This window comes from Pagrus pagrus (assembly GCF_965226575.1).
Source record: "Pagrus pagrus genome assembly, chromosome: 7".
In the NCBI taxonomy this organism is placed as follows: domain Eukaryota; kingdom Metazoa; phylum Chordata; class Actinopteri; order Spariformes; family Sparidae; genus Pagrus; species Pagrus pagrus.
In genome coordinates, this window is record NC_140191.1 from 30,792,424 (window position 1) to 30,820,269 (window position 27,846).

The 27,846-nt window shown below is 42.2% G+C and overlaps 1 protein-coding gene across 1 annotated transcript in view; it reads right to left on the reverse strand.

Moving 5' to 3' along the window:
* Positions 1-2,296: 2,296 nt before the first annotated feature.
* The window catches only part of tgfb2 (transforming growth factor, beta 2), a 51,290-nt gene continuing 25,740 nt past the window's right edge, over positions 2,297-27,846 (reverse strand). The window contains exons 2-7 of the mRNA XM_084358698.1: positions 12,222-12,385; positions 9,411-9,543; positions 9,196-9,306; positions 7,873-8,053; positions 6,880-7,033; positions 2,297-6,736 (exon numbers count right to left, since the gene is read on the reverse strand). Of these exons, the coding sequence (XP_084214824.1) occupies positions 6,578-6,736; positions 6,880-7,033; positions 7,873-8,053; positions 9,196-9,306; positions 9,411-9,543; positions 12,222-12,385 (902 nt within the window). The 3' untranslated portion in view covers positions 2,297-6,577. The remainder of the gene's footprint in view (positions 6,737-6,879; positions 7,034-7,872; positions 8,054-9,195; positions 9,307-9,410; positions 9,544-12,221; positions 12,386-27,846) is intronic.

The window sequence follows — 27,846 nt, forward strand, 5'->3', positions numbered from 1 at the left end:
CTTGGATTTGAAGCTGCTCCTAGCTAATGTCTGATCACAGGAAAAGGAAAGGGACAAAATGGGACTCGGGCTGGCTCTCTGTATTTACATCATTGATGCTTGGTGTCCACATGCAGTCAAGGCTTGTGTACAGTGTTTGATGTCGAACCTTTACTGTGAGGATGGCAACCATATTATCAACACCATGTTGTTGCTGCTGTTCACATTCACTCAGATGCAAATTAATAAAGTGCACTACAGAATTATTTCCTGTTTTTATATGCGATTATGTATGTATATGTCTATGCCCTAAAAAAGTGTGCATATGTTTTACGTCTGTCTAGCATGAAGGAGTTACAAACTTTCATTATGTAACCTTGTGTTTTCTCACCTTAAACCTTGAATATAATATGTTACATTCCTGCATTAAAATGTCTAGAAACTGATAGACATTTGCTATATAGTGAGTTGTGTACATAATCCCTAATGTTTCCAACAATCATCTCATCATGCTGACTAACTGGGCTGATAGATCATCTGACTACATTCTTGCTTAACCCCAGATCAGCAATTGTGTGTGTGATTGTGCAACTTTGCTCTTCTCAGTGTGATCACCACTGACCCAGATGATGACACACTTCAGTAGTCTCCAGCTGAGATGCTGAGTTATAATTTGTGAAAGTCCAGGGTATGACTGGGAGTCAGTGCCAGGCTCTCCTCTGATCTTCTCCCCTGCATAGAACCCTCCAGGAGCCAGGACCACACGGTCTTTATTTATCACTGGTCCACCACACACCTAATCCCTCATACTGAGCATGATGGAAAACCTCATTCCAGAGCTGACAACAACCCTCCACACTCTCTTAATGCTGCTCTCACTCCTGTTTCTCTTCACCCATCCCGCTTTCACACTGTCGGCATCACGGTACATTTAGGGGTAAACACACCTCAACATGATTTACCTGGCTCTGTATTTTCAGGATTATTGAGTCTTTATAGAGCAATCGTACATTTTTTCAAAATAAGTGGTGTCACTCTCACACATGTCATTTTAAAATGCTAAAGGTTTGTTTTCAGAACTGGTTAGGAGTAAAGAAATGTGAAGCTTTTGGTTCCTCAAGTTAGACGACATCCTGTGTTCTTGAAACCACCATCTTCCTCTCAGGCTTCACCAGTCAGTCAGATTTTTGGGTTTGAAACAAAGTGGAAAGTCAAAATGTGTTATTATCCTCCACTGCAGCTGCAAAAAGGTTTCTGTGATAAGAAGAAGAGTGAACATTTGGAAGATACCCACTTGATTTTACTTTGGACTTTGAAATCTTTCCTCCAACATCAAGGATGATAACAGGAAACAGAAGCTGTTTCTATGTTCACGTGGACACCATTGTTTAAGTTTTGCATCCCTTCCTTGTCTTGAGTATTACAGGAGTGTCCTCCTTTGATCATATATCATGTTATGAAGCATGATTGCATGACTAAAATGTCGGGAACCTGAGCCTCTTATTCATCTTTGTGGCTTTCCAGTCAGAACTCAACAAGTGGAGGAGGAATTAGTTTCCAGAGGGGACAGGAGGACACACTGCAGCAGTCAGATTAAATATCACTTCAGACAAACATCCCAAGGAACCATTCATTGAATGTAACCAAGTACATTTACTCAGCTGCTATATTTAAGATCAATTTGTACTTTACTTGAGTATTTACATTGCATGCTGCATCACAGCCAAAGCAGTGCAATGTTAAATGAATGAATTTTATTAACAGTTGGGGGAAAAAAACACTGCTCGTCAGAAAAATGCTGAAAATCGGATCTGATCATCAGCCAGGCCGTTATACATTACAAATATACATTAGGGTCAAAAAGTCGTAGACCTCCAGTCAAAATACTTCAGTTTTGTATTTGCTTCAAATGTAAAACTGTTATTTGAATAATAATGTAAGCTTAACAAGTGAAAACTGAATGAAATATCCATGAATTTCAGTGTCTTAGTATTTGTCCCCACCCTTTTTCAGTGACAGCATACACTGTTATTGTTGAGCTGATATTATCATTTGTAATGAAAAACATGTATAACATTCTGAACAAATGAAAATAGAAATGTTTTGACTTGTGGTCTCAGACACTTTGACCCTACTGCATGTATAACTTGCCTTTAACTTGTACATGTAAAATCAGATACTTCAGACTTACTTAAACACTATTTACATGTGTGACTTTGACTTCTACCAAAATCATATTTTAACTGGATATCTTAACTTTGACTCATGACTTTTGATTTCCTTTACAGCACTTGAAAGAACACACATAAAACTGAGCTCCCTTGAGACTTAAATAATTTATTTACCACTAGAGCACCACAACAATACTGTGTTACAATACAGCATAGTGGGTCACAATAACATCATCATCATCATCATATCATCATCATCATCATCATCATCATCATCAAAACAACAACAAAATACACATAAAAAATAACAGCTCTATCGTGACAAACTTGGTGCCTAGCTCTCTTTGTTTCTGCTTTTCAGTAAGTCCACTGGCACTAAACACCTGAAGGGGCTGCGGTCAGGTCACCTACATCAACATTCATTTAATAAGGGGGAAACTTTGACTAACTAAGAAAACTAGGTAATTTAAAATAGTAAAATGAAAACAGCATCAGTGCAATTTGTTTTAATAACGACACAAAAAGATAATGACTCACAGACAGCTTTTGCAAGTTTGTGGTGAAGTCAGTTTTCTGATGGCAGGAAGATTCACACTGATGACCCTACAGAACACTACTGCTGAGCTACAGGTCTCTGTTGATGGTTGGATACATTTTGTGATACATTTGGCTCTATGAGCATTTTTGAAAGCCATGTCTACTCTTCATTAATATCTTCTATAATCTTTCAGCAGACTAATCGCCAGCAGCGTTTCTCCAAACATAGTTCCATCATCACATACCTAAAGACAGCATCTCCTCTCCCTGAACCCAAACTCTCAGAGCTAGTGTGGACTGAATCTGTGGCTGTGCTGAGTGCTGGAGATGACACCACTGTAATTCTGTCATCACTGTGGAAAACCTCAAAACTGTTCAACATCAATCACTGCAAAGCACAACCAGGTTACACTAAACAGGACAGGAGGGACAGTCATGTCTTGGTTGGCTCCAATGTCTGTGGTTATCTTTAGTTACAACAACATTGCTTGCTACTTGCCTCCTGGGTTTGGACCTGCTGGCCAGCCAGGGCCTTTCTGTGTAGAGTTTGCATGTTCTCCTCATGCCTGTGTAGGTTTACACTCATAGTCCACATGCAGGTAAACTGGGGGCTGTAAGTCTCAGTGTGAATGGTTGTCTGTCTCTATATGTCAGCCCTGTGATTTACTGGCAACCTGGTCAGGATGCACCCAATGTGAGCTGGTATCAGCTCCACACAGACACGACGAGAACATGCAGACTCCACACAGAATGGCCCAGCTGGGAATGGACCACAGTACCTTCTTGCTGTGAGACAGTGCTAACCACTGCACGACCACGCTGCCTCGCTTTGAACTTGTTAGTTCTAAATTGTTCAACTTGATTTTTCAGTCACCTGTCCAAGTACTAAATAAAGTATGATCTAGGAAAATTGTGACATCAATACAACAAAGTTAGAGGGGTCAGCCGATCAGACAGGTTGGATACACGCCAGCACTTCATCCAGATGATTTGGATGGTTAAACTGAAATGAAACTAACAGTCTGGTTCAGACTCAAACCATCGCAGCGTCTGTTGCTCAGTTGCAGAAAAATGCTGATGCTAGCCTTTCAATGTGCTACGTTACTGACTGACCTGACTGTTCTATAGCTGAACATTAGCAACCAGATGCAGAGCTGCAAAGTCTCAAACAATGACTGTGAGACTCACGCAATTGAGCATCTTCACACGGTCACACGGTAATCCTCCTTTGTCACTCTAAATCTAACCAACCCAACAAAACGCAGTGAGTACCAACCAATCAGAGGCAGAGTAGGGCGGGTCAAGCTGTCACATCTCAGGAGGAGAAAACAAACTTTAGCACGACAGGCTTACAAACAATTACAACCGTGACCGTCTTTCAACTGAAGCGGAAGGTCAAACGGTAGGTAGGCAGCGAAGGGTCAGCCACAAAACCTGCCAGGTCAGAGGAGTCAGAGGGAACTGTGGAGGAGACTGTGAATTTGACATCACAACAGTCTAAATGTAGACTTTGTATATGAACATCTTTCTAGTCACTAATTTACTGATAATATTTCTTGAATGTTCTCTGGTATATTCAGAGTAAAGCCAGAGAGGCAGAGAGCACGCAGAGGCCGGCAGGGCAGAGAGAGAAGCTGGCATGGAGGCGAGTGAGAAACTGAGCAAATACTGATGTTTAAGACCAAATAATGACATCACAACAGTCTAATCCAAATGTTCATTTAAAATGAGACACTACTTTAAATGTGGTGTCAAACGGCCCATTTTTTTCGCCAGCTACCGAATTCCCTTCCTCCAAAGTCTCACGCCAAACATTTGCTGAAACTTGGCAGCCCTGAGATGTCCTGGAGCCTGACACGGCGGTTGTCAGGGACAGGATTACCGTTATTTGTGATATTGAAAAGGAGTTATTGTTTATGAACTTTCCAGTATGTGTTTCACTGACAAACCAGTTAGCAACTTACGGCGAAGACAGCGCTTCACTCTGTCTGTACTGGCGTCTTCTCTGCTACATGTGCTGCTGAGACTCAGAGTGCTGTTATAAAGGAGTCAGAGCTATTATCGGCCGGGCTCTAATTGTGAAGAAGGAGCTCCTTCAGGTTTTTACTGATTTCCAATATTTTGTAGAAATGACTTGCAAAATAAGACCAGAATTATCCTTTAACGTGCTCCAATGTGATGTTTCTTATGCCAGTATTTAAATGACTTACTTTCCAACATTTGTAGACAATGAAATGGAGTAGATGTTATATATCATCAGTGCAAGGTTGATACTGTCCACCATTCTACCTGGGCCGAAATCTGCAGGGTGCTAAACCATAACCATGAGCATCTTCCATCGCAAAACAATGGAAAGATTTAGACAATTAAAAGGATCCCAAACAAAGACAAACACAACATGAGGATGTGGTGTGGTGTGACTGTGAAAACTGTAGAGGGTGAGGCGGGGGGGAGGGGAGTGAGGTGGTGTCAGGGGCGGGGCTTGAGTTATTTTCAGGACTTATTTCACATATAGACACTTATCACTTAAACTTCCAGTGTTTGCCTTACTTTTGTGTCTCGGTGTGACAAGTGTGTGAGGTGATGCATGTTGACAGGGCTTTGGAAACACTATAGAGGGCATCCCTGTGTGAGAGCCGTGTCTGTGTTACTGTGTGTGTTTGGATGTGTGTGTAGCATGTGTGAGTCCTGTGCAGTGGGGTCACAATAATCAAAACTTTGGCATGACTTTGATACCACTGCTAAAGATGAATTTCCAAACATTTGTTTTCATCAGGTTTGATCTCAGTCACCGTGAAAATGGGTGCAATGGAATAGGCAGGCAACTGAAACAAGTAGGGATGTCTCCAAAACAACTATTTTGCCATTCAAATTTTTCCTTATTAAGGAATCGTGACCCAGAAATCTATTAAGTGGAAAATTTAACAGTTGAAAAAAAACAAAGCAAAAAAAGCAAAGAAAAAAGACAACTTGCATGTAAAAACATAATAACAGGACTTTTTCTGACCTTAAACATATTTTTGATATGTATTTATTTTTTATTGTTTCTGCAACCAGAACCAGAAGTATGAGTTGAGATCTACGTTTAAAAAGAAATTAATGGAGTTAAATATTTTTTTAAAGCAGTCACCAGTGGCTTTTGCCAGTACTGCATGTTAGGCACTTGATCAACCATTTCATCACATCATGACCTGGATCCCATTTCATTAATAGACTTAAAACCATTTGGCAGTAAAGGTGCCAACACCATATGTGGAAACACTACTTCATTGTTTTCAGTTGCTGAAGGACAATAATTAATTCTTGCTTCTTGCTGCCTTTATTTTGGTTGGTTTGGTCACATAAAAACTATGTCACCCAGACATGCGCAGCACCAATTAACTGCACTGGCTCTTGTCTTGGAGAAAAAGGTTTAATGGGTTTAAAAAGCTGTTTGGTGACACTGGTTTTGCCAAGTACGCTATTACACAACGTTGAGGCATACTGTGACCTGGACTCGTGTTCATCATGAAAGTGTTAATGTGAACCCGTGTCAACCACTCTACCTCTGGTTATTAGCACTGGTATTAAAGTCAAGTTTCTGGTATCATGACGGCACTGGTCTTGTATGTTGTGTATGCATTAATTAGTTCTGTACCTGTACTCTCCACCACACCTCTCCTAACGATGCCTGTGTGGAAACAATGCTATGAGTATAATAGTGCATGTAATACGAACTACAGTTGCAGTTTAACTGTATGTATGCCCAAGTCCACTGTGTGTGTGTGTGTGTGTGTGTGTGTGTGTGCGTGCGTGCGTGCGTGCGTGTGTGTGTGTGTGTGTGTGTGTGTGTGTGTGTGTGTGTGTGAAGGAAGTAGAGAGAGAGTGTTTGTGCTGGCTTGTAAGGGGTTCTAGCTGCACTTGCAGGACTTGACCTTCATATTAGAGAGCTGCTCTATTTTGGGGGTCTTGCCAATGTAGTAAAGGATGGTGAGGGGCTCCAGGTCCTGGGAGACGCAGCAAGGCGAGGCTGATGCTTCAGGGTTGATGGTGTTATACAGGCCCAACACCTGGAACACAGAAATATGCCATACCATGACGAAAATACAAAGTAGGTTGATGTTCAGAGGGTGCCGTACACTGTACAGACTGTAAAGCCCCCTAAACAAAACTGACTTGGATGTAAACTTTGACCTGGTCCCTCATACAGTACCTTGGAATGCTGGGTGTCGGCGCTCCACAGATATGGACAGGCCCCAGCACAGAAGTTGGCCTCGTAGCCCTTTGGCTCGTGGATCCACCTCCAGCCCAAGTCCTTCTTAAAATCGATGTAGAGTGACCGTAAGCAGCAGTTGTCCTGAACATTTCTAGAAAAGAAATGAAGGGGTCAGGTGAATAGTGAGGAAGTAGGAACCAAGTTTCTGCTCCAGTCTGACTTTGGTATTGTAATGAAGATTCTGGTAACAATACAGACTTTTGTAATCTTATTTAAATGGTAAATCCAGTTTACCCTTTTGCACAAAGCGCAGTAGAATTTTTTCATGCTGTGATGAAAGGGACACATTCATATCTCTTTAAATCCCAGGATACCTTATTACCGCCCAACCTTAGTTGTCATAATACCAGACAGGCGTCCACCAATCGGAGGGTCAGTGGTTCAATTCCTGGCCCCTGCAGTCTACAGACAGCTTTAAATGGTTGCTAAGACTAGAAAAGTGCCATACAGTCCATTTAATATTCAATTCATCATTCCATACTCCACTGCACTGCACACAATAGTTTGGTTTTGTATTGTTTTTCTCCTACGTAGCACAAAGGAGCTTAAACTAAATTTCATTTTGCAGTCAGTTTTGTAAAATGACAAAGAGTAGTAAATGAAGCTTGTACCTTGGAGCTTCTAAGACACAGATGATCACATTACTATGGCTTTCCATGGAGAGTGTGTCCATCAATTCAGTTCAGCACTATACATAAAAACACATCTCGCCATGGCTTTAGGTTCATACAGTTACACTAATCACTGTCACTGGATAGCCAGTATTTGTATAGCCGTTTACCACTGCATAAAAACAACTAACAGGAGGATTTCTTGTAATTCCTGGGACCTGAGGAAAATTTCAGAGCATGTGTAAAGAGAACTTACAGAGGAAAAATATCTTCTAATATCTGCATGATGAGAGCAAGAAAGTTAATTCCCAGTTATTACCTGGAACAGTAGGCAGCATCCAAGGCTCTCTTAGTCCGATGGTTCTTGTACTGGGACTGGGACTGGGACTCCAGCCGGTATGAAGGCAGCAGCATGAGGAGAAGGTGTGGAGCTCGGGCGCTATGCCGCCGCTTCTTAAATACCTTTAGGTCACCGCCATGGATGAAACTGTCATCAATACCTGGAAACATAACAGAGAGATCAATAAACTATAACTTACTGATGATACTCAGATGATCAGGTATCACACATCTCTACCCAAGTATAAAAAGTCCAGAGATGGCTTTATTTCTTTAAATAACTTAAGAAAGCAAGATGCCAACCTCTTGTTGACTTTTACAGAGGGGCAATATAAAGAATTCTGAGTGGAAACATCACACTGACATGGTTCATGCTCAGCCCAGGACAGGAGGGCTCTACTGCAGCTGATTAACCCGGTGAGATGAGGTGCCTGGATAGCACCCAAAGGATATTAACAAACAACACCCAGCCCAGCAACAGATTTCTGACAGGTTTCTGTATTTTTCCTCGTGTTTTGTCTCATTGACGGGTTGCAGTCCTTTAATACAGCCACATGTTCAGGACAAACTAAAGGAACAGCTTTACTGCTGACCTCAGAGCAGCAAGTCCACACTGTGACTTCAAACATCACTCATGTCAATCAGCTGTGAGAGGAGGAAGCACAGTCACGACATACAAGCGTTTCAAAATAAAAGCCAATGTAGACCATTTCATTCAATTTTTTAGTTTTTAGACCTTGCAGCCGAACAGAACCATCATGTGGGCCGCGGGCCGTACAACGCCCAGGTCTGCCTTGAGTATTCTCATTTTTTTTTCTTATTGTCAACAAATCTCAAATACAGACAAAGCCAACATTGAATGTATCCTACCACCAGGTATTGTGTGTATTACAGTCTGACATGTCAGTCGTCTGAGCCACAGAGCTGTGCTCCAGTGTTTCTAAAACAACAGAATCACATGGGTGTGCCTCGTGTCCCTTCATTACAATGAACACACACACAGCAGTGTCTTTTTGACTGAATCACACAGACAATGTCCTGCTGCACCAAATACTCACGAGATCACTAAATGTGGATTTTCTCCTGTTTTATTAACATTTATTAAAAAACACTAAATAGAATTGCACTCAGTAGAGTGCATACCTCAAGGACCAACAGTCCCTTTAATACAATCAACTATCCATAACTACTTCATAATAATTTAAGCCCACCAGATCTGCATCATATTGTGCTCACTCATAGATACCAGCTGTCCAGACTTGTCCTACAACATCCTTTGTCATTTTTAATTTAATCAAATAACCTGCAAACCGTGCCTCCAGCTCCTCACTCTTGTTGGGAATAATGTAGTTATTTGATGGTACGAATGTGCAGCACGGGCAGTGCAGGCTGATCTTGAATCCACTGTTTCTGTCTGTGGAGACAAAAGTCAAGCGATAAGGTGACGGGACACTCAACACAGCCTCAGTCATAAGTGATGAGGAATGTGCTGCAGCGATGGGAGGAATACACACTCACCTCTGTGATTCAGCCACTCACTCACTGCCTCTGTCACATCAAACGACAGCCACTCTCCCTCCGTCTGTGTCCGCACCACCTTGCTGTCAATATACCGCTGCGTGGGGGACATCAGGTCTTTGTGTCCTAAAATCTACAGATAAAACAGAGCTATGTCAGGTTCAAGTTGTGAAACAGAAATAATATTTTAGAGCATTTAAAAAAAAAAAAAATGAATATATGTATGTGTATATATTAACGAGTCAGTACGTGAGTGCATGAGCGCTCAGGCTGGTGAAGAATGCTCTCTAGCTAGCTCATCTAGCTCAGTGGCTCACACATGTTTAGAGTTTGTCACTAAGCAGACAATTCATGACAAAAAGACACACCTTTACATGTGATTACAACTATGTTAATCATCAGAAATAAGAGTTATTGCTGATCCATCCACTGATTACAGCACCAGAATCATGATTTGTACATGTTGCTACATTGAATATTGCTCTGTAGCTGGTCTCCAGCAGCGTTGCTGTGGATGCTACTCATTAATGATTATTTGGCCTCTATGGGATGGAATAGTGCATTAATAACTTTCTTTTCTATAATTTAATATTTGTTGGTGTGTTCCAATAATTGGTTATGTCTATGCATAAAATAAGTTGATGAATAAAAGATGGGAAACGATTGATGCATTATTCCCTAAGAAATGAACGAAAATGCCTAAAAGCCCTCACAATGTTAAAGAAAGTGAAGTCTGGATAATATTTCAACCATATTGTCTGTGGTTATGGCAAACACGCACAGCATCATAACAGAGTGCACGATACATAAACACAGAAGACACACCATTAACCACAGCAGCTAAGGACGACAGTTGGTTGAGGTCTAGCAGCTGCTCTTTCCTCTCTGATTGATTGGCCAGGTCTGGGAGGAGCAGTGAGAGCATAAGCAGATATTGGACAGACCTCTGTTATTCTGCTGTCCTTCAGAAACATGTGCTTATGTTGGCTCATGCCTGCCTAATGTGTAAAACACTATTTGTGCTGCTTTCACCGAGATCTCCTGTCGGGCCGCTGTGGGAAATCTGACGCCCAGACACAAACAGTGTAGAGAAAAGAATGAGAGGGAGAGGCTGGCGATGAAAGAGGTTTTATGATGGTGGGTCGAGGGCTGATAAACTCTTTTGATGATGATACTGTTTGACTCGTTTGGGTGACTCACTTTGAAACCTTTATGGTCCTTCAGAGGTGCACTATGTGGTTTTGGGGGAGAGAAAGATCTTCACTGACTGATTTTTTCTGCCTAAACACATTCTTTCCTGGATTGGGTTGAAATTTGTCCTGAACATCCAAGAGACCCTGAGGAAACTTGGCAATATGTTTTTATTTAAATAGTTGTTGCTGAATGTTTACAGTCATCAAATTAATCAGAGGAAGTCTTTTTTTTTTTTTTTTTTACCAGAATGAAGAGTCATTTCCAAAAATTCATTCATCTCCTCTAGTTTTCACTTACCAATTTCAGATGTTCAAGACAAATGTCAACCCAATCCAGTAAAAATAAGAGATTGGTGAGGTTTAGAATACACATACAGAGAATCACAAAAATGCTGAAATTTAGCCAGAGGGTCAAACTTCTATTTAAAAAGTATTTGAAGTACAGCTGTAGGAAGGTCCCATGAATCTAACACAAGTTTCAACATGGCCTTTTTCAAGAAAATACCTGAATACATGAATTGGGGGGACCTGGGAGAGTTGTTATGGAATTACTCTATTACCTCATTAATACAGTAAATATTGAAATTCTGAGTTTGAATTTCTTCTCCAGAACTAATATTTCGAACAGCAGATCTGTTAAATCTGTTTGTGCCCAGATCAACATCAACATGTGCTTTGGAAGGGCACACCTGTGCTTTCAGGTATGAGGCCAAGAGTGAACATCCATGACACAGGATGGGTGAACTTTAAAGTTGTTTTTTTATGGTGCTTTGGAGCGGGAGGGGGACGTGGAGGGGGACGTGGAGAGGGACGTGGAGGGGGACGTGGAGAGGGACGTGGAGGGGGACGTGGAGGGGGACGTGGAGGGGGTGCTGTGATATTCTAGGATTCATGTGCACTTTTCAGGGATTTGGCTTTTTGCTGGGATTGTTGGGCCTGTGTTGTCGGAGAGAGGGCGCTCGGGATAGGTGCAGGGTGGAGGAGTTTTGACTGGTGGTCTCAGACTTTTTTGACCCTCTGCTATGTGTTTTAGTAATTATAGCATTTTATGCAGATGAGCCTTGGACTATAATTGGAGAGGCAGCACACAAGCAGCACAAAAGTCTGGCATTTCATTTTGTAGAGAGACGCCTCTCTTTCATGTAGCTTTCCCCTCCAAAGTCCATATCAGCTATACATTGATTTTATGAATTTATCTGTTCATTTCTGCAGAAGGCACTATCTCCTCATTCGTCTGGAAGTGATCTGGTCCAACATTAAAAACAAATCACGGTCCACTGTAAAGTCTGTCTGAAGCATCTCAAACGTGTCAAACGGAGGCACGTAGCCAAATGGGAGAAGTCTACGGCACTGCGAGCTGATCAATACAGCAGCAGCCCTAAAACACAAGCAGCCCTGGACCCTGGGATACCCCTGAAATATCACAGACGTTTTTCTGTTTTATCAGTGCAATTACTAACCACATAACACTCTATAAATGAGGTTGTGTTTTCATTACATTATGATGTGTAAAATAAAGCAATAGTCCTTCCGAGCCTAATTCCCAACAGTAACTCTTGAATCATTTGCAGGGAGCCCTGGCAGCTCCTCAGGTCAGTCAAGAGGAAAGTGTGTGTACCTGGTAGAGCTCGATGCGCTGCTCAGACACTCTGGCCCCGGGGTTTTGAAGACGGAAGATCCTGAGCTCGGCCTTCACCAGGTTGGAGGCGTTCTTCTCCATGGAGGACACATCAAACGTCAGTCGCCTGAAGTAAGGATTGAAGTGTGTCGGAGAGATGACATCTGCAAAGGAGAGGGAACAACTGATTGAAGATATGTGTGTGTCTGACAGACAGAGAGAGGGGAGGATACTACTGACAGGTGTTTCCTTGATGCTTTTATCTGGAGTGGTCCACACTGAAACAAGGATGAAGATTTGGATCAAATGACAGTAAGTAAAGATACGGAACCTAACAGCTGTGAACACAGACATGTAACAGAACTAAGGAGAGAACAAGTTGGTCCCTCACTTAAGAAAAACAATCATTTCAGCAATAGAACAGATCTTCCTCCTCTGGCACACCCGCAGTTAGATCAGGCTCAGACCAGGAGAATATCCGTACGCAGGCCTACCTGCCAACACTCCGGATTGTTGTGAGAGTCTCCCTATTTTAAACCCTTTCTCCTGCTGTGCTCCTGATTTCATAGAGATACAAATCAAGTGGGAGTGTGTCAGTTTCTGTGTAGGATGTGTGTCGTGGTATCTGGCAACCCATCCAAAGAGATGAGCGTGCACAAGCCACCCTGCCTGTGCCTGTGGTGAGTCGCTCGTACCTGCGCTCGCTCAAACACTCCCCTCCGCTCAGTTTGCCGCTGAAAAGAGAAGAAGAAATGAGCTTCCAAATTCCTCTTGGTGAGAAACTTTCTCCTTTATTAGCATCTGCCCCGTCACACTTGCTCGTCTTTTGCCTCCACTCTGCAGACTGTACTGCTGCATCATATTCTCCCTCTTCTTATTTTTGAGGGGTCTCACACACTCTCTCCCAACATAGTAATGTTTCATGATGTAAATTTTAGATGTCGACTTGTGATTGCTTTCTCTAGAGACTAGAAGAACTTAGAAAACACTGTAGGAAAGACGGGAGGCAGAGAGGATTCCTGTCCACCTTAATTGTCTCTATGTTGCCTTGAAAGCCTCTTCAGACCGTTTCTATCGAGACAAGCTTATATACCGACAGCGCAGTGTGCCACTCTGTCTCTTGTTAAAAGTCACTTTAGCTCATCCAGCAGTCAATCTCTTTCTCTCCCTGCAATCATCTTAAACACATGATTATCCAGTCTGATCAGGTCCACAGAATCTGCAGCTAAAAGATAAATGTAATGGATGGGATGTTTCATTTGTGCATGTGAGTAATATACCTGCGTGTGCCACTCGTTATGAATATAAACTGTTGAGGGTAAATAATAACTTATAGTCGAGGTGAAAAGTTTCCATCCACTCATAAAGAACATGTGCATCATGTCAGTGTTCAGCTCCAATGATTCCTACAGCTCTCATGTTTCTGTGATGAATGAGTGGAACACAAACTACTTTGTCACAAAAACATTCATGAAGTTTGGTTCAGTGATGAATTTATTATAGATCTTCTGAACATGTGACCAAACCTGCTGGATCATAAACATACATACAGTGATTCTGATATCTGGTTAAATGTCTCTCAGCCATGTTCACCTCAGTTAGCTGCTTCTGATCTCCATCCACCAGCTTCTGGTCGTCCTCTGGATGAATATTTAACCTCTCCTCTTGACAGAATCAGTGAAGTTCAACTAAATTTGTTGTCTTCCTGGCTTCATTTACCACTTCTGATGTGTGTTTGGATCATTGTCCTGTTGAACACCCAGCTGCACCAGATCTACATCAGAGGACTACATATCCTGGCTAGTATGGGTCAAAGTCCAAAAACACTGGATCATACATTTTCCATAATGCAACGTCATAGCTTTTTGTCTGGACTGTCTCTACATGGTAAATGTCCACATCTTTTAAACTGCACATGTCCAGTCTGAGGCTTCTGTTAACAACATATAGTCTTCAAACCCAAACCAAGATAATCCTGATGACATGACAGTGTTAGATGGTCATGGTCACATGACTCCACAAAGCTCCTCCAGAGCCACATTATGCAAATGTTTTCCGGAATTAAACTCTGTGTAACTAATAACAGATCTTGATGTATAAAAGCTGTGAAGCGGCCCTTTAAAGATCAGATGCTTCATATTTCCACTGGCACATGACCAGTACCACAGCCGCCATGCACAGTAGCAGAAGCCTCATACACTACTTACAACCATGTGTTTGGAAGTGTTTGAAAGACGCTTACACAGGACCGGGGTGACACGCGCAGCGTGACAGCTATATGTGTTGCCATGTCTGACAAATTCTGCAGAACACACACACACACACACACACACACACACACACACATGTTCAGCATAATACTGGAAACCATGTGTGTGGTTCCAGCATCCCAAGGCACGGTGAATTAGGAGGCCCAGAGGTCTTAAATTGATGGCTGTAATGTAAGACAGAAGCCTGGGATTAGCAAAACACTGCAGTTTGTTTAGAGCGAGTTTACAACCACAGCAACCAACCAGCCATGTGGCCTGAGCCCAGCTGACAGGCAGGCACAGAGAGAGAGAAGATCGTTTTAAACTCATTTTTTCAATAAAATTAAACATTTTTTTTAAACATTGTGCTGATACGGTTAATGTCTGCTTCTGTCCGTAATGGTGACAGAAATGATCACTGGGAAAGACGACAAAGACAGATTGTCTGCTTTTCTGTTTAAAAAGTGTTAAAATATATGTTTAGCTGCTCAAGAAATGATCACATATAAAATAATTTGTATTTGACAGTTTTAGTTAGAACTGAAGAAGCCTCTTGGATGAGAGGTGAAACATCTTCAAGAAACTGAAACATGTCCAGTTGCCTACGATACAGCACTTGTAAAAATAAGTAAGTCTTAAATGAGTCTAAATAGAAGCTGTGTAACTATGAATGGTTTCAGCAGAGATGAATAATTTACAACGATGAAAAGTACACGCACATTGCGTGATTTGTCTGTATAAACTGAAGATTTTGTAAAATTGTGTGAGAAAAAATCTGAATGCTATGAACATAACTTTGAAAAACTTTCTTGGCTACTTTACATGTCCTTTTATTCTCCATGACCATTGGACTGATGTCATGCAAATTAAAGGGCAGACATTACTATAACATTAGCTCTTCTTTCATGTTAAAGTGATAGTTGGGGTCTCTCCACACAGGGGGAGAGCTGACGGTCATCTACTGCATCACTAATGCTTTAGTTATATGACCGGGTCAGATGTGGGCAGAAGGCTGATCCAGTAGACTGTGAGGGCCAGAGCACATGATTCATCACATTTTATAATGCCCCCTGTCTCCACAGTATGTCATCTACTTGTTATTGTGAGATTTGAACGAGCTTGTGGAAATCCTTTTTATTTGCGGGATGGGAAAAAGTTGCATCCTGAATGGATTTGTAGTATGTAAGTGACTGGACAGCAGATATAGACAGCAGCAGAGGGATTTACTGTCTGATGCAGCTCCTGACTGTTTGTCCAGCCAACTCTCAGGATTCTGACAGCCGCCTGTGAAATACTTCTGCTGCTGCTGTGTTTCAACATGGCTGCTCCAAAGAGCTTCTCTCTCCTTATCGTTTAACATGTCAACGGAGGCTGGAGCCTCCCAACACACCTCACACTCATATTCACACCTACAGCTGATTTCAAGTTTTCAGTGCAACAGTGCTCCTTATTTCCTTTTCAGCTTTGTTGCTGCAACATGTACTGCCTATGGCAGAAATACTGTCATCTACACTTTATCAGACATACAGTAACTCATACATTCATACACTGATGCCATGCAAGGTGCCGATCAACACATCAGGAGCAGTTTGGGGTTCAGTGTCTTGCCCAAGGACACTTCGACATGCAGACCAAGGGAATCGAACCAGCGACCTTCCGATAACAAGACGCTGGCTCTACCCCTGAGACACAGCCGCCCGTCATCATCAGTGGAGAAGAAAGCAGGTGTTTTGGATTAAGAGCAGCGGCCTTTGAGACCATCACAGCCCACCGAAACCTTTTTTCCTTCATTCTTTAATAAATATTATTTAATAAATATGGTGTAAATGGTGAAATAAGTTGAAACAGTGTGTTTAAAGGGAAGTAAGACTCACTTTAAACACAAAAAACAGACGACAAACTGACACTTTTTACAAGAAAAGAAACATCTTAATGTATTGTTCCTAATGCAGAGACATTCACAGAGAAGGCACTGATCATTGAGAATTTGAAGGATGGTTTGTTAAGTTTCTACTCATGCAACAACTTTTAAAATCACACAATTTGTGTCGTGAGGGAGTCTGGGATATTGCCGTGGTTATGGTTAGTTAAAACATTGGCAGGTTATGAGAGCCCAAACGTGTCACTTACATGATAGTGAACTTTGAACTGTGAAATCAGACAGCGTTTGATCCTTTATGATTGTTGTTGGCTGCTTTGTGTCGTCTCACAGAGGGCGGTCCTTCAGTGTGGCCCAGGCCACATGTGCGTACACACTGCTAGAAGATCAGGGTCACAAGTGGCCCAGACCATCTCTGAAACTGGTCTGAGTGATCGGATCTTAAATGCATCTTAACAATGTTCACACCTATACTCAAAGCAGTTCACTTGTGATCTGATCACTCAAGACACAGCAATGCCAGATTTTCTCAGTAGATGACTGGAAAAAAGTCCTATTTACTGAAAAATCTAAGTTTGAGATTTATGGCACTATTCAAGTCTGGTGAGGAGAAGTTCCTCTCTATTCTTCAGAGAGAAGCTCTGGTTTGATCTTTGTGGATAAGCAGGATAATGAGCCTGAACACACCTCAAGGCTTTCACACAACTACTGAAGTCCAAAGAAGACCAAGGAGTCCTGCTGTCATGGACTGTCCTCCACCTGTGCATTAATCCAAATTCATAAAAATGAAATGAGAGAATGAAGTGAGCTGTGTGACAGTTAACCAACACTTCCACAAGCCATTTGAATTGTTGCCATGTTTGAAACAGAAACATCAGTGACGCAATCACCTTTGAATTACTGTCAGCAGGACCTACAGCAGAGGCAAACAGACGCAGGGATCAAAACCTGTTCACTACTCTGCTGGAAGCTTGTGACCTGAATGAATTACAGCAATTCTTTGAGCAAACAAGCACACATCAGCATGTTTAATCCGTCCACTCCTCCTGATGCTGATCAGTGGCCAACATTAGAAGTTAGCAGTGTGACCAGCTGAGGCAGAGGAAGGTTAACGGTGCTCGTTCTCGTTTCCTTCCCATTGGTCAACAGAGAAAGTCACACTTCCAGCTCCTGCAGAGCTGAAGGCCAACTGTTTACACAAACTGCTTCATGAATGAGTCCGCTGTGCTGTAACACCACACTGGGCGTATTGAGATGAGGCCCACGCTGACACATACTGTGGCAGACGCAAACTCACCTAGAAGCACACACATCCACTAGTCCCCGTGGACACACACAGACAGAACCCAGTACTAGGCCCAGACTGATCCAGGCTCATACCAATATATTTTGATACTCAATATTGATTTTTTGCTTTTCAGTATTTCACTCACAATTTAGATTTTATTGTGGGAGATTTGTTTTCAAGGCCAGTAAAACTGATGAAAATGTAAAATCTTCTTCTAGTATCTCAGCTCACAACAGCAGGGCACGTTGTCCAGGGATGTTTTGGCAGAATGGACAAAACTCCTGCTGAAGCATTTCCCCCATTTAAAGTCCTGTCAGCCGCCTCCAGCCACATGTTAGCAATGTGAAGCGGTGACTGAGGGGTGATCAGTGTCATCTGCTATTGTGAGTGTTATGTGCGATGGCTCTGTGGTCCATGTCTGGGTGATAAGATGGGGAGGCAGAACGTGTGATGCTGGAGGTGGTTAACATGGTAAAGAGCAGAGGGAACAGGACGGCAGGATGGGCTGAATTAGGTCTACAACTATCATTCAATCATTTTCTTGATTCATCGATTAGCTGTTTGTTCACATCACACACGTCGTCACTTTTTTTCAAAGCTCGAGATGAAGTTCTCAAATGTCTTGTTTACAACCCAGGAGAGAAAAATGGACATTTTTTAGTTGACAACTACTTGATTAATCAGTTATTCTAACAGGAGGTGGAGAACAGACACAGTTTACACAGTCTTTGCTGGGTCTGTTAGATATAAGTGATTTGTGGATTAAAAGTGAGCTTATTGTCGACATTGTGTGTGAAGTGAGAAACAGAGTTTTGATGGGCTGGAGCGGAGTTATTCTTACTGAGTAGTAGTCAAAATATGGCAGTAGTGTCAGAGTATTTGCAGAACGATGTGAAGGGCTGGTGAAGTCATGAATGTACAGGTGGGCAGAGCTGAAGTCAACAAAAAGAGCTGAGGCCATGTTGCCTGGTGACTCCAAACTGTGCTGGAGGTTGGGTTGGGTTCTGAAGGGCAGGTGTCCTGGGTACAGGGCCACCGTGTGCAGTATGAATCTGTTGGTAAATTGATGCTGATCATGAGAAGACAACAGAACAGACTGAGGTGAAGCTGCCTGGTGATTCCAGGTGTTGGAGGAGGGAGAGGAGGAAGGCCAAGCTCACAGCAGAGCTACCAGCCTGAGTCTGCAGAATCAAACCACATCATCACTGACTCATCAGTGACATTACAGCCTCCTCCACAGCTGCACCCAGGCACCTCTCTCCAAGAACTCCATCTTTCGAGTTTTGACATAATGAATAGCGCAGGGGGTGATAACAGAGAGAACTTTAAGACAGGACTTGGAGTTGCCCTTGGTTGTTCACATGAAATTTAACAGAAGTAGTTCAAGTAAAGCTTGAGAGGAATTTCAACTACTTTCACACCTCCACACACTTCTTTGGAAAGTTGAAAAGAACTGTCAGACAGCTCCCCTGATTGTGCGGGGCTTTCCATCAGCACTCACCAAACCGAACCAACTGATTTATGTTTCCAAGATCAATTTTATGTGTGCGGACCATGAGATGAACCACCTCCAGAGGAGAGCCAAAGCGACTCATGATGAGCCCCGTCTCCCCTCGAACACGGGTGTGTTGCAGTTCAACTCATGTCTGTTCAGGAGACCAGCGTGTTCAGTGCTCACTGCTTTCATAGCTTCTAACTGAATCTCTTTAGCTTCTCTCCTGCGTCCCTCCTGTACTGTAGATATCAGCTTTATTTTTACTGTTTCATCATTTTTGCGTTCAACTGTTTCAGCAGTTGTGTTATTGCTGAACAACCATCCCTGACCTGCTGCTTCACAATAAAAGCTTTTAGGTAACAAAATAACTGAGGAGAAATGTACTTTACTTCATTAACATAATGTTAGAGGGAGACGAGGTGGGAAAAAAGAAGGAGGGCTGTATTTAATTAATCTATGGCACATGGTCTAAAGTGCATGGTTCAGGTGCGTTTAGGGCGTATTCAACTCAGCAAAATATATACCATAGGTCTGGTCAGTCTAACAGCAGTCTTACATATCATCTGTAAGAGGAGGGGTGGCATAAACTACAGCCTTCACTAATGGAGCTTGACTTTAATAAAGGTCAGTTTGATTTGTTGGCCTATTCTTTGGGGATTTCTAAGTAGTGTTGTACTTGTCATGTATCCACATGCTCAATCACGCACTTAAGTCCTCAAAGACAGAGCAGTGAGTGGAGTGCTGTTGATATATTCAAGTAAAGTGAGATCCACAGGGAAGTTCCAGGGGCTGGTTGAGGGTGTGGGGTGTCAGCAAATCACTGCATGACTGCAGTGTACAGCAGAGTCAGCCCACATTCCCACTGACTTATACAAACCTGACATAGATGATCCACCACAACTGGCACTGTAGTCTGTGTGTGTGTGTGTGTGTGTGTGTGTGTGTGTGTGTGTGTGTGTGTGTGTGTGTGTGTGTGTTTGTGTATACATACATCGCTAGATCGCTCCATCACCTTTACAACACTAAGATGGGAGTAAGGTGAGCAATGTCATATCACCCCCACACCCTCCTGCCCACACACACCCTCACACACACACACACACACACACACACACACACACACACACACACACACACACACACACACACACAGTGACATAGATGCTGTTCATCATGTATGTCCTCTCTCAGAGAAAAGCTGCTGTCACATGAGTGCTGTCACACAGACCCAACACAGCCGCCCTAATTCCTGCAGTCAGTCACTTCATTACTCATCACTCCCATTACCTCAAACAGTGATGGCAGAGCACCACAGCATGTTGTGTTCTGTGGACACAACACAAGTGAAGAAGTACAGAGAGGTCATCAGTGGCTGTCCTCTGTTGGTCAAATGAGCTGTTAAATAATAAAACATGGATACTAGTGATGTACTGAATCAATCTATTAACTACAATGGCACACAGTAGAGTGTATACCCACACCAATGCCCAGCAGTCTTCTTTATTTCATTCAAGCCTAATACAATATCAAACCCATAGCTGTGTATTACCCTAAATTTGCCATAAAAAAACATAATTTAATTTAATCACCAGATCTCAGATCTGCATCGAGTTGTTCTCACTCACAGAGACCAGCCACCTACACACACCTGATGCTTCTCATCAGGATCCATCAGCAGTATTCACTGACACATGAATGAACATGTTGAAAAACAGCCCATCTCACAATGTTAAAGAGAGTGAGAACAAATGTCCTGGATCCGTCACTTTAACTGGATCAGCACTCAAAGTTAATGAGGTCTATTCTGGACTGAGACCCGTCCTCCATGTGAGTCCACTAGAAATCTGTTCACTAGTTTTTGTGTGATCCTGCTGACAAACCAACCGATCGACAAACATTCAGTTCAGCTTGCTCACTGTTAAACACTGTTGTCTCACACTGAGACAAAATCCGAGCACTGACTCGAATGCGTCGAAGGTTCTACCATTGCCATGGTAACTGATGTCCAAATCAGTGTGTTTTGTTTTGTTTTGTTTTGTTTTGATCGACAGAAAGGGACACACGTTTTGTCGGCTGCACCAAAAAAGGGACACAGATTACTGATTAGTCTCCAAACCTGCACACATAAAAACCAGGTGCATGCACGTGATACGGGCGCACAGAACAGCATCTGCAAGTGGAAAATCATCCTCAAAAGCGAACAGCATTTCTGCTCCACATGCACAGACGCTGTCTGTCTCTCTGGCTCTTTAGCTGCTGAAGGCTCTGCTATGTTCATCACTTCTTTCTCTGGGAACAGAGATGCTACAAACGATGCTATGAGACGGTGAGAGTGAATCACAACAGTGAAGTTGTTAGCTGGTCAGATAAACAATGAGCTATAAAGCTCTGTGCCGCTGAGGGGAGCTGCAGAGTCAGGTGATAATTCTCTAGGTCCAGCACACTACATTGTTATAAAATAGCTTTTCTAGGCACTAAAACTATATTATATTTTTCTTTTTTATTGAGCGAGGTCGGTGACCTTATTTACATTCACTTGAAAAATTAAGAAAATACAATAATACTAAAAATGAAAACAATTGTGCTGAAAGCCAGTTGGTTTTTGTTTGTATACTTTATATTTGATATACTTTAGATAGCTTTTTTCAAAGAATCTTTTAAATGTATCAAAGATACAACAGCCCTGCTCAGACAGAGATCCCACAATATCGCTGCAACATAGCTCGCCTAGCGCAGGCATGAAGCCTCACCAGTGTGTCAGTTCATACAGCATGCCGGCAGTATAATGTTTTGTGGCTGAGTAGTGAACCATCATGCACTGTGGAGTGTGACATACTATAGATACGTTTTTTGCTCTAAATGACATCACATAATCACCAGTAAATCATGGAACAACTGAACTGAAGACTTGGTTAGGAGGGCTGACCGGGTTGCGTTGATTTTTCCTCATTAGATTTGGTGATTTTTTTCTATATAAGTTGCCAGAGACAGTAACTACAACAACACAAGAGGGGAAGGCAACAAAAACGTTAAACAGCAGGAGCTGCCTGGCTCTCTCTGCCGGGGACAGATGCTGTTTTCCGGGCGGAAGTGTGACTAAGAGTCGGTAGGACAGACAGGATGACAGACAGGATGACAGACACTTTTCCACAACCTCAGCAGTTTTTTCCATCATATAAGATGTCAATGACATGACATTACTGTTGTTTGGTCCTGTAACGTTGCCGTGTGGGTTGAAGTGTAGGACATTTCTCTTTTATTTGATGAGTGAAGGATCTGTTCAGATATCAGACGCTGCCGGCTTTCACTTTACCGTTTACTGTTACTACGTCCAATCACGGATCAGAGGTGGAATGAAACTGTGCCCCATTCTGCCTCTGTAACTTTCCCACAGACAGCGAGGCAGAATATTCCTGCCTTGAAACAGCAGTGTGACAGAGGCTACAGATGTGTGTCTGTATTTGTATTAATGCAATAGTTCAACATTTTTGGTCATTTTCTTTTTTCATTTTCTGTATAAGAGTGAGATGTGAATATCAATATTTATCTAATGACTGAGTGAATAAAGCTTATACTGCTACTTAGATACAGATTTCTTCAGAAGACAGTGGCTCCCAGACTGGGTGCTGGAGACACCCAGGGGTCTCTGATGTCCTTCCAGAACATATCCAGAAAGACTAACTGTTTAATATACTGAAATTCTATTGACTAGAAAAGACCTCAATCAGAGAACTTTTAGCCTTCAGACTGCTCTAGTCAAAGGTTTCACTCTCACCAGTTCCATCTCTCTGTGTACATTGCTGCCTAATACTGTTTTTAACATTGCATTTCATATGGAAAAGATGTAGTAATGACAGATTAGCCAGAAATCCAGCCCTCAGAGTGGTACTAACTCTGTCATTGCTGAATGGAAGAGGTCCATGAAGCCAGTGGTTTCTGCTGACAAAGACACCAGTCATAGAGTTTGTAGGCTGGGGAGGAGAGAAGGGCCAAGCACAGCGTGGTCAGCCCTCTCCTCTCAGGAAGGAAGCTTGTGCTTGATGGATCCTCACACAGGCTTCCTATGGACTCCAAGGTCCTGCAGTCAGGAATATGTTGAGGATTTTATTATCTGAAAAAGACTGATCAGTGACAGAAGGGCCCCACTGTGCTTCCGGCCTGCTGTTCAATTTCTGCCTTTTATCAATTTGTGTCACCATCGTGTGAAGGATCTCTAAGCACATTAGACCTTCAAACCTTACTGGGAGATTTCGTCCAATGGAGCTCCACCTCAGAAAATGCTTAATGTCAGGCATGTTCTGAGAGAGACTTGACTTCGCTCTCAGTGTACACAGTAAAGTCAGGGTGGCACTACATTGAAGTGCTGTCATGATAATTTAGTATCACCATTCTCAATACTGAAACGATATTGATTCGATACTCGATACCTGATTGAACAGACACACGGACAGTATTAATATACAGTATGCATTTCAATGAAATATTAACTGTTACATTTCATGACATTGTGTTCATTATGGGCAATGTTATGTTTGCTGAACTTACAGCGGGGGGTTCCTTTTTTAATGGCTGTTTTGCCTGATAGTAAAGAGCCACCACAGTTTAGTTTAGCGGCGGCCAGTAGCTAGTAGCCCTATGATAGTTAGCTGGCTTCAAAAAGCACCAAGATAATGGTGTGTTCAGTCAATGTCTGAGGTCAGAATTTCTTAGTTGAAATTTCCAACTTCCGACCTCAAAGCAATCCAGATGTACGACACCAAAACTGAACAAAAACTTGGCTGAACATAAGACATTAATATCTGTTTCGGAAGTGCACACACAAGTGATGCCTCGGCAGGGCAGCCTCCTCGCATATGAAGAAAATAGAGTAGGGAAAATGACACATAAGGTAACAGATGCCATTATACATCTTATTTGACTGCACTTTTACACTTGGAAACCTATCTAAATATTCCATTCACTCAGCTAATACAAATACTGTAGTCTACAAATACACCCTACCCTCTCCCAATTGGTGCTGCCATCGTTGTGTGACATCAGACAGCTGCTCCCTCATGATGTCGACGTAGATGGATCTGCTCCAAGTTTACAAGTAGGGATTCAGATTTTTAAGTGTTGTTCCATTGTACTTTTACTAGTAGGAGGCTGGAAATGTTTGAGTTCCGAGTCGTCTGGAACGTAGCATTAGGCCCCAAATAAATGCAGCTTTTCTGATATGTGTGTCATGCTATCTACGATACAGGGTAGGAGCGACTTGGACATGCAATCTCACAAGCGCCTGACTTGCCTACCTTGTTAGTACTGCCACCTAGTGGATCACTTGCAGCTGACACATTTGACCGACAACAAGAACTGAATGTTGGAAAACATTTAATTACAGAAAAGTATTGAAGTAGTCGGCAGGCCTGAATCTGCCACTGAGGACACCGAGGTCATGTCAACGCTACTTTTTCTGGGTCTTTATTAAAAATGTTAACATATAAATAAGTAGACAATTGCTAAAACTACTTAGTTGTATGGCGTGTTTTCAATAAAGGTTGTCATCATCACCTCACCAGCAGAGCTGAACAGCTCTACACATGCAGATCGTTACATGACAAACTGTATGTGAGGAGTCATTCAGTCCGTGTGCGAGGCCGAGGGGAGCTCAGCCTACCTGCTGCAGCTACGCTGTCTGTCCCGTGCCAGGCATATTATTGGTATATACTTAATTTAAAGACAAATCAGGGCCTTTGTATCTTCTCAACAATTTTGTACAGCATGGAGTCTGTGGAACATTCAGTAATTGTTAAGTTTAAATCACAGGGTCATTTTTTGTAAAATTCCAGCTCCTTTTTCTTCCCAGTACAACTACTAAGATACATAATGTGTCTCATTTTCTCCGGTACACACTACACACTTTCTACATCTATTGTAAAAGTAGTATTACGAATGTCCGAGTCTGAGTCCGCAAAGCACCAAATGTGGGAATATTTTCCGTTTGCTGACTCTCCGCCACACTGACAATCTGTACCCAAAGTCATTTAATGAGAAACTCTGCTGACGCTGTGTTTTGGTGTCGTACTGTATATCTCCGTAGACTGATCTCTGCTTCTCTCCACAGTCTGTCTGTGACAGAGTTTGACACACTCTTCATGGTGCACATCTTAAACTTTGAACTTTATCGCTTTGTATGGCAAAGGTGCCCTGACAGGGACATCATGTTGCATTAGGTGCACCTTATAAAAATGCAAGTGTGACAGTAGTCAGGGCGTAAAAGACTCAAAATAACATTGTGCTGAAAACTGTGACGTTAAAACTGAACATCATATCAAACCGTAGATTTGGAGAATCGTGACACCAGTACCCCCACTCTCCCTCTAACTTTGACTTGCATGCATGATATGAGCCCGTTCTGGACCTGCACTTTATGTTTCATGGTCATAACTAAAAGTTGTTTCATTCAGCAGGTTTGTGGAGTTGGGGTCATGACCTTATGAAAGCTCAACCTCAACTGACCTCAGATACACTTCCTGAGTTGTGGATGTGTTGGTTGCAGGTTGCAGCTGAGCAAACTCTCTGCTCTTTCCACTCTGAGCTGGACTCCATGGTTTCTGGGGAAAAAATGTAATGATTCAGCTGCGGCTGGCCTCAACTTTACGGGGCTACTTTACGCACTGTCAGGGAGTTGGAGGTTGCAACATGAAGGGGTTATTATTATCTTGGCTAGGGTTGAGCAGGACACCTGCAGTGGGCAAACATCTGACCTTGAAGACAGGAAGAACTAATCTGCTCTAAAACTGTTTCATTTGGAGTCGATTATCGAGGATTCAGGCAGCTTCAGTACTCCACTTCTCGGCCATGACGGATGTTTACCAGTTTGAGTTTTAATTTCCAAAAGTTGGTTCTCTTTCATGACCGAAACAGGTGGCAACCATATTATTCATGTCTATCCACTGAAAAAAAAAAAAAGAAGAAAAAAACCAAAACAGATTAAAAGTGTGGGAATACATAAATGAAAACATTTGCAGTGAAATAATTGCGCCGTGATCCCGAGCTGTTCAGAACTCAGCTGTGACTGCTTTTGCAGATGTACTGGCATGAAGAAATCCACATGTGCACGTCTCCTCAGCACTGGTAGAAGGTTCTGGCACCCACACCATCATCATTTTCATCTTTTTCTCCTCACATACATGTGGTGATATTATTGGCTGTTTTGTGTGATATTTAAACATTTCAGTTACCATGGAGACCTTTACTGCAAAACATGTAATGACACAAAACATAACAAAACACTGTATATAATTCAGAGGAAATATTCTTTTCTTGTGAGTGTGTTATCTCTGTGTTGGCACAGTGCATTCCCCTAAACTCAGATTTATTACCGGATGCAACTGTTTACTACCTGAGAATCACTTTTATCGTTTGAGAATGGAAACGGGGTAAATAATAGTCCACGGGGCTGGAATGCTGGGAATGACTTGAGGGAAAAGTATTTGACCTACTTTTAAGTATTTCTCACTTCTGTAAGACATGCACAGGAAGAGAAGAATATAAGAGTGTCAGTAAGTAAAACCATTTCTACACCTAAATGAGTGTGTACATGCAGGTAAGCCACTCCGTCCCCATTACCAGGAGACAAGTTTTACTTTCTGCTCTTTGTTTCCTTGAGTTTCATGTTTGTCATCACAAACACAGCAGAAAAACAGCAGATCATTCTCCTCATCAGACGTGTTTTATAAGTCTTATTAACACTGAATTAGACACATCATTTTATCTGGATCTGATGACGGGAGGAGCTCAGAAGTGAGACATTTCGCTTGTTTCTCCTGTCTGATTGGGTACTGACATGGAGGACAATAACAATGTTATCGTGGTAAGTTTTTTATATATTTGACTTCAGACTCTCCTTCCAACTCAACAGTGTGCCCTGAACGTTCTAAAATGTACTGTAAGAAGTTTTTATCCAGTTATCAATCAGGTTCAGTTTAATACTGATGCCTCCATATGACCTACATGAGCAAACGAGACCATCAGATAGAAGATTGGCTGTTGCTATATAAAGGTTGAGAAAATGATTTTTCAAGTTTCTGAGGTATAAGCTGAGTACTTGGCTGAGTATACAGATAAACAGTTACGCTAATGGTCACACAAAGCTGGTTTTCAACTCGATAAGTCAACCCAGGTTTTCCACATCTGGACATGAGTGACAAGTCTACTGACAGCAGAGCAAAGTATTTTATAAAGAAGAGCAAACTATTAGACAAATTGAGGCAGAGGTTAAACACATAATCCAGGCTGAGAACACACAGTTACAGCTGCCAGACGCAGGAAGGACAGCTGACAGCTGAGAAACTGTTAATGTATGAATTCATAGGTGTGGAATATCTCAGGCCCATCGTGCATGAGTAGATCTGACTATAACTACATTTGTGTTTCCATTAAATGAACAGGTTAGGTGTGCAGCATAAGTTACCATGGTGATGAAACCCAGTTAACCCTGTAGTAACCTCGCTGACTATAAATCCTGCTTCGTAGTCCAGGCCTCTGGAAATGAATGCTGGTTTAACCCTTCCCACTGAAAACAACAAAAAGAACCAGATGTTGGCCGGTGGAAGTGTACTTCTTTTTTTTTCCACTTACACGTTTTATTTTTAGTGTTGCGTATTAATATGAAATTAAAGTGTGATCTTATTTGCTTTAGAGAGATGATGATGGTAATGCCCCTAAAGAAT